Source organism: Larus michahellis, chromosome 4 (assembly GCF_964199755.1).
Source record: "Larus michahellis chromosome 4, bLarMic1.1, whole genome shotgun sequence".
NCBI classification, from domain to species: Eukaryota; Metazoa; Chordata; class Aves; order Charadriiformes; family Laridae; genus Larus; species Larus michahellis.
This window is the reverse complement of record NC_133899.1, coordinates 65454947-65468624: the sequence shown is the minus strand read 5'-3', so window position 1 is coordinate 65468624 and position 13678 is coordinate 65454947. Positions and strand designations below refer to the sequence as shown.

General features: G+C 55.1%; 1 protein-coding gene across 1 annotated transcript; it reads left to right on the top strand.

Moving 5' to 3' along the window:
* Positions 1-3259: 3259 nt before the first annotated feature.
* PROX2 (prospero homeobox 2) lies at positions 3260-6469 on the top strand (the record flags this gene model as incomplete). Its single annotated transcript, XM_074586812.1, has 4 exons — positions 3260-4855; positions 5397-5504; positions 5979-6173; positions 6284-6469. Coding segments are annotated over 4 exons (2085 nt in total), but the record flags the coding sequence as incomplete, so codon positions are not given.
* Between the last annotated feature and the right edge of the window lie 7209 nt (positions 6470-13678).

Genomic DNA, 13678 nt, shown 5'->3' with positions numbered 1-13678 from the left:
GGGATAGTCTCTGAGGCTTTGAGGATGTGCTGACTGCTTTAGCAAAAGGCAACTGAGCCAGAAAGGCTCTCTGCCAGGGATTTCTCTGCGTTCTGTCTTCCGAGGTCTAATATCCTTGAACAAGACCACCCGATGTCAACTGCTTTTCACCACAGCATCCTGCCTACCAAATGAATACACCAAACATCACCATGTTCAGTAAGTGTGTGGAGGCAAAGCAGATGAATCCCCAGGAGTTGGACACGTGGCTAGGCTTTGTCCCCCCACCCCACAGCTCCTGCACAAAGCATCTCACCACCACGTGTGCCCCTGGGGCAGGTAGATTTGTCCTGGGGCTGGCATTGAGGCGTGCTCTGATGGCTGCAGACCTACCTCTAAAGCACCCCACGGTGCAAGGGACTCAGTTTTGCTGCTTTTCCTGTGTTGTTCCATTTCCAGGACAGCCAAAATGCCTCGGTATCCCAATGGCAGGGAATGTTGGAAATGCCTGGGCACTTTCCGTGGGAGCTGGGCAGAACCTGGAGCTCTGGGCTGGCTCCTTCCTTGCCTGTGGCACTGCTTGCCTCTAGCCTGGTGTATTTGCATCATCTCACCGACGGTTCACTGTCTTGGATGGGGTTTCTAAGCCAAATTGTAGGGAGGAATTGCCCGTCTGGCCCTCTGCCCGCCTGGGCAGCTTGGCACCAGCCCTTGCCTGCCTGACCCCAGGGGCTATGAGCCTGGGGAGCGTCAGGGAAGGTGGCTGGACTCTGGCACTGGACCTGACCTCCTGGACGTCCATCTGCATATTCAGAAGTCGTTCCCAGCCGGTTGGCTGCCTCCGGCCTCCCCACTCCCTCTTTAAAGGACCTGAGCGCAGCGGGAGGACGCGCCCGCGCTGCCTCTGCGGCATCCCACGGCCCCCGGCCACCTGCCCTCGGGACGCTGCGCTCCCTGCGCCCCTGGAGCCAAGGTGAGTGGCGCAGAGAGGTGCGAGCGGCTCAGCTCGGGGACTGCTCGGTAAAGCCAGAGGGATGCAGAGGCTGGGGAAGGCTTTGGGGGGGATGTTTGCAGTGCAGGAGGAGCGGCAGGGTGCTCTGTGCACGGCTCTCCCACTGAGGAGCACCTGGGGACCCTATGTTGGGTGGCTCTCATTTTGGAGAGGACACGCTTGTCTTCTCTTCTGAGCATCTTTGTTTCATTCCTCGGTCTTTTTCTTCAGGTAAGAGGAGCCTCGGCTGCTTTGTAGTGTTTTGGAAGGTGGCACTGGTAAAGGCTGGTAGCAAGGAACCGAAGTACATTTGCTAACTCAGTGGGGAAAGGGCTGCAGCAGCAGGAGCAGTTTGCTTGGGGCAGGACCTCCTGGCCCTGCAGCGCTGGGGAGGCTGCCGGGGGGAGCCAAGGCTGCCCAAGGCAGGATGCCATGGCCTGGGACCGCAGGCTCTGCTCCCACTCTCCAAATCTCTGGCAGAAAGGTGGTGGTGCTGGAAGCCTCAGGCAAGTGGAGGACTCCTTGCCAGCTCTGTCGATCTGCTTATGAGGGGTGTATCACCCTGGTTTTCTGAGACCAGGAAGCCTCAGCACGGGGGACGGGTAAGCTCCCTGTGACCTTGCTGTTGAACACGGAGGAGGTGAGAAATTGTGACCAAGCGCCAAAAGAAGGCGTTTCTGTAACAAATTGATGCATCTAAAAGTGAGGCTGCAGGACGAGTTGTCTTGTGCCTGTGGCATGCGGAAGGCCTTAAGGGTGGATGAAATGTCTGACGGCATGGCATCTGCTGCGTGGCTTTGTTGGAAGCCGCTGGCAGGCGAAGAGGCAGCCGCAGGCAGTGCGGAAGCTCCTGATAGAAGGGTGGGGGGCGATGCTGAGAACTGCCAGCACCCCGGCCTCGCGCTGGCCACGGGTAAACTGAACACTTTGAATGTCCCTCATGATAGACTGTTAGGAAAATGAAATCCTAATGTTTGGGAGGGGTGGGGAGACAACACGGGAGAGCAACAAGTGGTGTCGGACAACCCAGAAAATACTTGGTTTGTCAAGACTGGAGGTCTGCAAAAGGTAGAGCTCTGCCAGATACCTGCCTGGGTGTTTGATGAAAGCTAACCTGCTAAAAACCAGTGCGTAGAAACCCATTTTCTACACTGCTTATTAGCCCCTGGGACTCGCCGTGGGGCAGACAGTCGTGGGGACAAGAGATGGTGTTGAAAATGATCAGACATTTCTGGGTATAGCAAAAGAATCTCAGACACTTTGAAGGTGGAAAAGACATAAACCGTCCTACTTTAGCAACCTAAAGCTACGGCTAATTAATGTTGATGAGGAAGAAGCATCCCAGAGGGACATTTACTCTGTAATTGCCCAGGGTATGAGCTTTTGCGCCTTCTTTAGCAAAGCTGTCTGGGCAAGCGAGCGAGCGGAGGGGGTGGATCCCTGCCTGGAGTCAGCATAACATTTTTAAGCCGGGGGCTGCTGGCTCAGTGGATTTTCTTTTCCCCGGTAATCCCCATCCTCATCCCCGTTCCTTTTATTCTGCGTTTTAACAAGTGCTTAGGAGCACTGTGCTGCGTTAGCCTGAACGTCCCAGTGCATCCTGCTCACAGCAGGTCACGTCATGCTTTCACCCTCGCTGTGCCCCTTCCCACTAGCCTGTTTGTGCCTCCCTGGCCCCCCAGCACTGCTGCCCATCGCCGTGCCCTCGGGGCTGTGGTGGCAGGTGCTGGGTGCCGGCAGAAGCATGCAGCATCCGTGCCCTGGCCTCACTGCTACCTGCCACGAATGCCTTCTCCAGGGATGTAGCTGCCGTCCCCGTGCCCTGCCAGCACCCAGGAACACCCAAACCCACCTTTGCCCAGGTGAACGTGGCAGAGGGCTCCGTCTGGCGCTCACCACCCTTGTACCTGAGTCCAGGAGCCCAGAGGGGAGTTTCCCCAGAGGCCTCCGGCACAGGCGCAGCTGGTGGTGTGGGAAGTCCACATTGCTGGGCCCATCCGGGGCTCAAACCATGGGAATGAAGTCTGGGCACCATGAATGCGTGGCGGGTAGGTGGCAGTTGTGACAATGTCCAGGGTGTTGCTGCTGTCCTGCGACTCCTGACAGCCTGCTCATGGGTTTGGCAGTGCCAGGAGCAGGGAATGGTCTGGGGATAGGGATGCCCTGAGAATCTGGGAGGAAAATCTCTGGCCATGTGCATGCAGAGCTGCTGTATGATGTCCTGCCTGCTGACATTCATTGCTCTTTCTCCAGCTCCACGCCTCTATCAGGCTGAAACCTTGAACACCTCTGAAGCCTGCCAGTCCATCACTGGAAACAATCCCAAACCAGCTGAGGGTCAGCCCTCTGGTGTCCAGGCAGGAGGAAGGGACAATGGATGGCAGCACCGCCTCTGAGCAGAACAGAGACCGTGCCACTTCAGGGCACAGCCAGGGGCTGAAGACAGAGCCCTGTTTCCAGACCAACTCTCTCTTGCCTTCCACCAGCACATCCCTGATATCACAGCTCCTCAGTCACCCGATGGTTGGCAGGAGCCTGGATCCTTGCATCCTTTTCCCTTCCTCCCAGGCAGTGGCCCTGCCTCAGGACTACGAGTGTGGTGCCTCTCCTGGAGAAGGAGCGCAAGCCCTGCCTTTCCCCAGAACCCGTGCCCCAGCTTCCGTGCTCTGTGCTGGTGACAGGGACCAGCTCTCCGACCAGCACCTACGGGACCAGCTCTCTGACCAGCACCTACGAGCCAAGCGGGCCAGAGTGGAGAGCATCATCCAAGGCATGAGTCTCCCACCAACCCCCCCGGCATTTGGCACCAGCCTGGAGGCAGCCTTTGGTCATGAGAGGGAGAGAGGTGGTGAGATGCCCCGGGAGAGCAAGAGGAAGCCGAGGGTGCCCCAGCAGGGTGCAGGGGCAGCTGGGCGAGTGGCCCCCATGGTGGGCAGCCCTCATGCTGAGGGCTGCCAGCAGCTGAAGGAGCAGCTCTGCTTTTTAGAGCAGCAGCTCAGGTGGCTTCAGGAGAAGTTCTCCCAGGTCTGTGACTCTGGGGATGCTGCCCAAAGCCAGGAAGGTGCTGAGAAAGTGCATCCACTGCCTGGGAAGCCTGGAGACAGACCGGACAAGAACAGTGCCACTGCCACCAGTGACCTGTGCAAAGCACCTCTCTGGAGGAGTGTCCTGGAGGTGCACGGGCCAGAGGATGACGAGGACAGAGGCGACATAGGTGGCTTGCCCTCAGCAGCGAGGGTCCTCTCGCAGGCGCTGAAGCACGAGCTGGCCGGGGTGACATCCCGGGTGGTGGACTCTGTCCTGAAGACCATCTGGCCAAAGGCAGCCAGCCACCTTCTGCAGCAGCACTGCAGCCTCCCGGTGCCGGGGCCAGGTGCCAGGAGGGAGTATTTTGCTGCTGGGAAATGCAGAAAGCCACTTGCTAAGCCATCTCCCGTGAGTGCATCGGGCTCGCTGAGCTCACCCCAGGCTGCAGCCCTGTCAGGAACTTCAGGGAAGAGCTCGGGCTCTCATGCTGGCTCCTTCAGTTCAAAGGGGGGCAGAAAACCCTGTCACGTACCCAACATGGGTTATCCTCCGGGCTTGGCCACCCCTGTCCAGGACAGCCAGCTCCTGAGCCAGCTGCTGGGCCACGACCAGCATGGCCCCTGGGGCAACAGCTCTTGCGGGAGCCCCCCTGCTCCAGATAGGGGTCCTCCAGAATCCCTCAACTTGCACTGGGGAACCGTCAAACTGCGGTCGTCAGTCGTGAGACAGCCGCAGCAGCAACATCCCCTGCCCCTGAGCCCTGCCGATGTGGAGAGCCTGGCGCTGCTGCCAGCTGGCAGGGATGGCCACAGGGAGCTGCAGGCTGCGATGGACGGGGCACCCTTTGCCTCCATCCATATATCCTTTGGGGGCAGCTGGAGAGGTGCCTGGACTTAGCCGGAGCTAGAGAGGTCCCTGGGCTTGGATGTGCTCCCTTTGCCTTCCAGAGCCACAGCTTGGCACATCCCCTGCTGGTCTCCCCAGGGATAGGGTCCTACCTGCTCCACAGGGGGCTAAAAAGGGGTGGGCAGGAAAGGGGTCCTGAGCAATGGAGGGGCACTGCTGCTCCTCAGGGTTGGTTAGATGCTGTAGGGTAGAAGTCAGGAGCTCCCAAGCCTGCTCTTAGGCTATCCTGGCGGTCCTGTCATCCTATGCCAGGAACAGGTGTTTCATGGATATCCCTGTTCCTACCATCCTGGGAAGCACCATAGGGAGCGTCAGCTTCCTCAGGGACGCTGAAGGGAAAAGCCCAGCCAGGGACAAACCCCCTCCACCCTGCTGCCAGGCCATGGGAAGGGGCTATCGCAGGCACCAGGCATGTGCGTGCCAGGGCCAGTGCTCAGGGATGCGCCAAGCCGGTCGGGCTGCTGCATGCAGGCTTTCCTTGACCCCGAGGCAGATTCAGGAGGCGCTGACCCCCGGCCACCTTAAGAAGGCCAAGCTGATGTTTTTCTTCACCCGCTACCCCAGCTCCACTCTGCTGAAAACCTACTTCCTCGACGTGCAGGTAAAATGGCAGCACCCGGTGCTGGTGCCAGGCAGGGCTCCCAGGCGGCGTGGCACCCAGCCTGCATTGCTGGGGAACCTCAGGGAAGGGGACGCTCTCGAGTGTGTCCCCCCAGCGCTTCTCTGGCGGGAGCTGGGGGACAGCACACACTTCAGCACGGGCTGCCCTGGAGCGGCTGCTCGGTGCCACGGCAGATCTGGGCTGCCAGCTCTTCGCTCTGTGCGATGGAGGCATTGGCATTAAAGGACATCACGAACGTGCCTCCCCGCCACAGGGCTGATGGGATCCCAGTCTCGGAAAGGAGAGGCACCGTGGACACCCCCATGTCACGGTCCTGGCTGGTGCTTTAGCACCCCTGGGGCAGGGCTGGGTTTGGGGCCAGGCCAGCAGCGCATGGCTGGGCTTGTGGGGGCTCGTGGGTCAGGAGGCTCCAAGCTGGTGTAATGCCCATCCTCCGGCTCTCCCCCCTGGCAGTTCAGCCGCTGCATCACCTCCCAGCTCATCAAGTGGTTCAGCAACTTCCGTGAGTTTTACTACATCCAGGTGGAGAAGTTTGCCCGGCAGGCTCTGCTGGAGGGTGTCGTGGATGCCGGTGCCCTCCGGGTCTCCCGGGACTCGGAGCTCTTCCGTGCCCTCAACACGCACTATAACAAGGGAAACGACTTTGAGGTGAGGAGGGGGAGGCAGGGGGCAGGGGCGGTGGGGCTGGTGGGGTTTACTGGGGTGAGGGGGAGCCGGGGACCTGGTGGTGCTGTGGGCTGATGCCCATCTCGCTGCAGGTGCCGGGGCGGTTCCTGGAGGTGGCCAGCCTGACGCTGCGGGAGTTCTTCAGCGCCGTCAGGGCGGGCAAGGATGCCGACCCTTCCTGGAAGAAACCCATTTACAAAATCATTTCCAAACTGGACAGTGACATTCCGGAAGGGTTCAAAGCCACCAGCTGCTCCCAGGAACTGCTCCGCAGCTGAGTCTCCACGAAAGCAGCCCCAGGTCCTGTGTGCAGCCATGTGCTAAGCACCTCCTGGGCACTCTGTACAGCATCCATTATTCTGACTACTTTCTCTCTGTCCTGTGAGACAGATCCTTGGGTGAGGTCTATATTGCTTGCCTCTGGGGCTGGGATTTTATACTGTGTGTTTTATTGCCTTGCTCAGAGCCGGTGGGGTCCTGCTGGAGACCCACGGAAGGGAGGGATGGAGATGAAACCATCAGGTTGGAGCCTGGGAAATCGCCCTGCCCCAGCTCTCCCCGTGATCCTGCCTTCCTTCTCTTTTCCAGAGGGCCACGGGTCAGGGCAAACAGCCTTTCTGTTTATAAAGTAGGCAGAGGTCCTAGCAGCGGGCAAAGTTTTCTTGGCGCAGCAGACCGGTGGATGTGCCTGGTCCAACAGCACGCCTCGGTTTCTGTCCAGATACAACACACCGGTATCCAAAGAAAACAGCTGGTGAATTCCAGCATTTCAAGCACCCCATGAGGATGGCTGACCCTGACTGGGAGATGTAAAACCAGTGTTTGTCATAGTCAGCACGAACGACTTCCCCCCCAGTCCTCTCCCGCCGCCTCCTCTGTGCTATTTGGCAAGAGCCCCCCCATGCAGCTGCACGCTGGGGCCAAGCAGGTGAGTGTGCACTGGTGGAAGCATCCCAGGAGCGACCGCTCACCAGCAGCGTTGTCCGTGATGCTAGAGGAGAGCAGGGCACGCAGCCGGCACCACTCGGCCCTGCAACCAGCCCCCGTCAGCCCTTTACACTGTGCTTCTGCTGGCAAAACTGCCCCAAACATCTCAGCCCCCCCAGCCTGCCCATGGTGAAAGGGCAGCGCATTATTTGGGACCTGTGGGGTATGGACACAAGCTATTCCCGCTGGCGAGGAGCTGGCGCTGTGGTCTGCAGCCCCTTTGCTGTAGGGATGTAAACCCAGGGAGGTTTCTTTTCCCTGTGGCCAGGAGTCAGTGGGCACTTTTCCACCCGACAGAGCGTGGCAAAGTGTTTTGTGTTAAGGGCTCTTGCATCCTGTCAGAGGCGGCGCTGGGGAGGGAAAGGCTGTGAAGAGGAGCGACATCCTGGGAAAGGCACGGGAGGGAAGCTCTGGGAGGGCGGCAGTGTCTAACTGTGGATAAGCAATGACATCCCGGTGCAAAATGCTCGGGGAGAAGAGGATTGGGAAGAAGTCGAGATGATGGATGTGCCGCAAAGTGACAGCTGGGTAGTGGAGCATGGCAAGAAACACGGGAGAGGAAACACAGCTCCAGCATCAGACGAGCACACGGGGTGATCCACAGGCAGCGCATCTGCAGGGGTAAGGAAGGATAATGCCAGGGTGGGTGGGGGTCTCCAAAATAGAGGCAGTTTTACAGTGGTTCTCCCCATCACGAGTGCAGCTAGCCAGATTTCCTGCTTGCATTTGTATATTCGTTTCTTGAGGTTTGCATATTTTACATCCCCAAAACCAAATTTACTCAATCCATTTTTAAATAAACGCAAAGTTTAAGTTACCCCTTTACACCCCTAGAGACCTATTTGATAACGTCTGCTCTGACATGTTACCCTTGGGAATTTCTTGCCTTTTGTTGGGAAAAGAATAACGCCGTGACAAAAGGGCTCACTCCTCCTGCCAGCGTCCCTGCGGGGCCGAGCAGCCCCCACTAACCAACGTCCTCACTTAAACCCCCACCCTCATCCCAATGCCTCCGGTCAGTCCGCTCGGAACTGCGACTCGGGGCAAGTGCAGCAGCTGTCGGGAGGATCACAGGGAGACACGTCCCAAATTTTACAGGCCCTGGACTCAAACGAACAGCACCTGAGCAGTGCTGCTGGTGGCACCCTGAAGGACAGGGCGGTGCCGTTCCTGCCAGCAGTAACCTCTGCAGAGCCAAAGCAATGCATCAGGCAGGCAAAACCGGCGCTGCTGCAAAAGCAAATGAACAGCCCGGCTCAGGGAAGGGGTTAGGAAATTCTTTTGGCTGTAGCTAAATAATTAGGGGACATAAGAAACAGGTTTGCTGAAGACATCCTGGCTGGAACAGAGCCCTTTTACAGACAGTCCCTGGAGGAACAGTTTCTTGCTTCCTCTGCTAACACGCAAGTTTGTGGGTGTCAGCAAAGCGGCAGGTTGGGGGACTGAGGGCAAGACAGTGCCGCAAATCGCAGGGTCACAGAGTGGCTGAGGACAGAAGAGACCTCGGGAGGTCACCTGGTCCAGCACCCCTGCTCAAGGCCACTAAGAGCCAGTTGCCCAGGACCACGTCCAGACAGCTTTTGAGTATCTCCAAGGAGGAGACTCCACACCCCCATCGTTAATGAAGATGATGAACAAGACTGGCCGCAGTGTTTGGAGCAGCGTTGGCTGCTCCAGCGTTTGCCATATAACTGCAAGGGAGCAGGAACTACAGAGCTGTGTTTTACACTGGCTTCCGTGAAACGCGGACCTGCAAGACCACGACAAACAGCACCCTGCAGTTGTCCTTTGCCTGTGATGAGGCTTTGCCCCTCGTATCTATGGGATGAATTCTGCCCAAGTAGACTTCCCATCCAACAGAAAAAGGAAAAAAAAAAGCAGGGCTCGAGAGAGACTCTGTGAAGGGCACAGGGCGCTTGTCTGCCTGGCATCTTCCCCAAGCAGCTTTTCAACCCCCTGCCCACCTCCAGCCAAGCGTCACAGAGAGAGGATCTACCCACCTTTTGGCCGCCCACCCCACGCTCCCCCTGCGGGCAGAGCTCCTGCCTGGAGAGGGAGCATGGGGGTGCAGCTGCCTCCTCAGGGGGTGCTCATCTGGTTGCCCCCAGGCAGGCACTAGCTCTGCTGCGCCATGCTGAGTGCAGGGCGGGCTGAATGGCAGCCCCACGCTCCTGCGAGAGCCTTGGAAAACAGCAGCCGGCTGGCAGAGAAGGAAAGCGGGGGGCATTCACGCTGCCTTCCCTCCATCTAGGTTCACGGGAGCACCGATACAGAGAGGGCGGCACGTCTGCTGGGACGTGGGGAGAGCTGGGGTTATTCTAGGAGCGAGGGAGCCTGAAACATAAGGGCAATAGGGTGTGAATCCTTAAGAAATTAGGGTTTCACTGGTTGTGCTGTGCAGCGTATGGTGTGTAATTTCATTTCATGCTAGCGGGTTTTTTTCATACAAAGACTAAAGTGTGCCTGTCACAGGGAGATTTCTACTGACAAAGTGCACCTGCTTGGGGGGCTGGGGGGAGAAGGGAGAGCTGCTGCCCACACAGTGACTATGGTCGCCACCTTCACGCTTGGGTAGGCTCTTGCTTTACCATTTCCCACTAATTACCCAAGGAAACAATGAGGGTAGCACGCTCACCTACTGCTGACTCAGCTGCACCTTGAAAAAAAAATAAAAATCCTTTCCTTTACTCTATCCAAATTTCTGTGGTATAGGCAAAAAAGCCCACAGCCACCCATAACTGTCTCCTCTGGGAACAATTCCTCAGGGCTATCCTTTTACGTTTCCAATTGCATTCATGACCCACCCACAGCAATGCGCCCACTCACTCCGCACAGCTAAACAGCAGCAAGGGCCGCCAAGCACCAAAAATCGCTGTTTCCTGCCTCCAGGCTGGTGGTGCCCTGCAGCAGCCAAAAGAGGGAGATGTGACCACATCGACCAAGCTGGCGAGGCCCCGAGAGCCCTTATGGAGTCATACATTTTGTTCTCATAGAATCTTCATGGTTGGAAAGGACCTTTGAGATCATCGAGTCCAACCAAACAACCTACAATCTCTGCCACTAGAGCACGCCCTGAAGTGCCACATCTACACGTTTCTTAAACACCTCTAGGGATGGTGACTCAACCACCTCCCTGGGCAGGCTGTTCCAGTGCCTGAGCACTCTTTCAGTAAAGTAATTGAAAGTAATTACCTACCTTAAGAGCCCTAATTACTCATGTACAGCTAATTAGACCTTGAGGAAGTTCCTAGTGAACGTTCATCCCTGTGCTGTAATATCTTGGGGGGAAACTCTGACAAGCAATAAAACATTTCTGTTTTGTTTCTTTACTCCTGCTGATCTTGTCTGCAGTGAGTGAACCAGCCCTACAGGACCCTAGCTCAAGCCAATGTTTTTGAAAGGGACCTTCCCTCAAATAATACATCTCAGATGTGTATTTGGCATCAGGGCAGGTCTCTCCAGGTAAGCATCCCCAGGTGAGCCCGTGGCCTGTGCTCATGAAATATCTCAACATTTGCTGTCCCATTACATGCACTGTAAGGATGGATTAATCCAGGTTACAGTTACAAATACCACAAACACCCGAGGTCGCTTTTCAGCTGGAGAATTCACCCCTTCCTCTGCTGTTCTGCAGACCTGGCGCCACTCCAGGGGAAGGTGAAGGGATGCACGGAGAGACTGCGGAGATCAGGGTCAAGGATAAAGCTCCCTGTGGGGTCCCTCAGGACAGACTGACACCTCCCAGCTGGCAGCAAAACTCTTCCTTTCTGCACACCACAAAACACCACATTAGTGAGACCCACGGACCAGGGGATGGGAACTGGGGAGCGGAGCTGTGCCAGACACCAGCCTCACAGCAGCAGGCGGGTGGGCTGTTCTCCCTTGACTTACGCAACGAAAAGCCCCGTTTTGATGAGACAGTGGCAATGGAGCACACAGCGGGGGCCTGCGTGCTCCCTTCTCGGGTGCCTCGTCTCACCAGCCTGCCTGCAGCAGCTCAGGGGCAAGCATGGAAGGCTGGGTGCAGAGATGAGCGGTGTGGATGAAGGCAGATGTCTCTCTGGGAGCTCTGCCCAGACCAGGCAGCCATCATGACAGGGAGGCCATCGTGTAGCCCAGGGGCTTTCAAGGAAGATACTTCTGAGTAAGGGTGCACCAAGGAGCGAGAGGGTACCTCAGACTCGTCTCCACCACCCAAAACCAGCAGGTTGGCCAGCAGTAATGCTCCTCTTGGAGGGGAGGCAGCTGGGGTTGGAGAAGATGGGAGGCAGGCTGACAGAGAACAAGCACATGTGTCCATGCACAAATACCAAACCAGCAAACTCATTTTTAAAAGCGGGCCTGACCTAGAATGCTTGAGAACGGCTATTCAGGAGAGTTGTGCCATGGATCTCAAGGAAAAGCAGATTTAGGTCAACACTCAACACCCCGTGAGAGGACACAGCCCATATTTATACACTCACTTCTTCTCAGCTAAGTGTACAGGCTGCCAAGTCACAGGTGAAGTCCCATGTCATTAAGTCCCCTGCCACGATCAACTTTTTTTTTTGGTAACATACAAACATTACCAAGACCTAAAATTTGAGAAATTTCCTGTTTTCTCATTTTGAGATGACTTTCAGCATATTTACAGTAAGCAATCACACCTACTGTCAGCCTCTGCAGTACTTCTACAGGCTTCCCAAATTTAGTAATTTGGTTTTTTAGCACTTGGCTTTTGATTAAAAGTTCATAGGATAATTTTCATCGTGTGTATTGGCATCAGCACCGTTCTTGGGTTTGCTATTCCAATAAAATGGGCACTAGACACTCTCTGTGGCTATTTCCCATTACCTGCTAAGCAACTCTTAATGACACAGCATAAAGTCCAACTGGCATGAGCCAAACATGGCAGCTTCCTTCCTGGTGTTTATTGCTCCGGCGTTTATTGTTTTATCACTAGTTGTTCTACTAGATTAACACAAGGATCACCCTTAGAAGTGCCAGCCTGTACCCAACAGGATCAATCTTTTTGTCTTATCGCAATCATGGAAAATAAGCAGCTAAAAGCAAGTGGTGAAGTGAAAAGCTGGGATTATGAAAAACACAAGATAGAGGAAAAAACCTGAAACTTCAAGGAAAATATTTTACTGGATTTCCCGAAGCACGTACATGTCATCCATAGCTTTACACAAAGAACAGAAATTATAGAAAAATACTTCATATTATTTTAAAAAACTAAGCAAAAATACCTGACGACACATATGTGTATATACATATCTATACATCTCTATAAAAAACCCGTCCTCAGAGAGTGAGCACAGAATATTCAACAGCTTAAGTAATTGTTTTCAATTTCTAATTTCCAGGTCTGTGAGTAAGAAACAGTAGAAATAAGGACAACTTTTGAAAACACCATGAATTCATGCTCAAGGGAAAAGGGGGGCCAGCCCTACGCATTTCTGCATCTACTGAGACCCCATGATGGGCAGAACAACCGGCGTTCAAATAAAAACAATTACAAAGGCTGTTTTTAAATAAAACACTTTAGAAATAGTAGCTACAGTTACAAAAAAGATAATGCCACAGAAACGGTATTTTTAAAAGCCACGGTGCCCTCCTCTCTCGAGCAATGGTTATAAGGCAGAATATCATCTATTCATGCTTAGAAGTGTCCCGGGCTGCAGCTGGCAGCGTTACGCCAAGCAGCAGCAACGCTGGATGTTCTCAGCTCTGACAGCTGCTGGCACAAAGATTTTTTTAGCTCATTGTTTCTTTCGTGGAAGGCCGTGCCCATAGCACGGCGTTTCCAAGCCAGCATGGAACACCAGGGGCTTCCTACTTGGCAGTGAACTCTGAATCACCCCTGGGTAGAGCGCAAGCCCCTGTGTGGCACCCGGCGTCACCGCTGCTGTCAGAGCTCAGGTAAAGCTCCTAAACCGTGTTTTTCTTCATCGTGCTGCGACTTCAAGCATACCATTTATTCTGCAGCTATTTCTAACCCCTGAGCTTCGCTCTCACCTCCGTTTCTGACTAAACGTTTAATGAGCAACGTTATCCGAAGGACCAGAGCAATCTTTGCAGGAACTGGCAGCATCTGGAAGCTGGAAACACCACCTCAGTAATGGTCCGCTCAGCGAAGGTCTCCGTTCTCATGGCACAGGGTCTTGGCTTCCCAAGGCTGTAACAAGCCAAGCCAAGGCGCGGGTGTTTGATCTGGTGACAAATGTTCTATTTCAAGAACTTCACGGAGCTTTGATTATTTATTGAAATGTAAAGGACTGACAATACTGTACTCACCCATATGTTAGTACTTAACTGGAGAAATGTCCATTAACACTATACTTTACAATTTGCTTGTGTAAGCATCCTCCGTAACTCCATGTGACCGGGATGATGGTGGCGGCAACGCTGTCTGCATTTGAAGAGTCACACCAATCAGGGAAACAAAATCCTTGCAGATCCTGGGCTTGCTCATAAAGATGATTGCATTTCATTTTTCAGAAGGGGCCACCTCACGC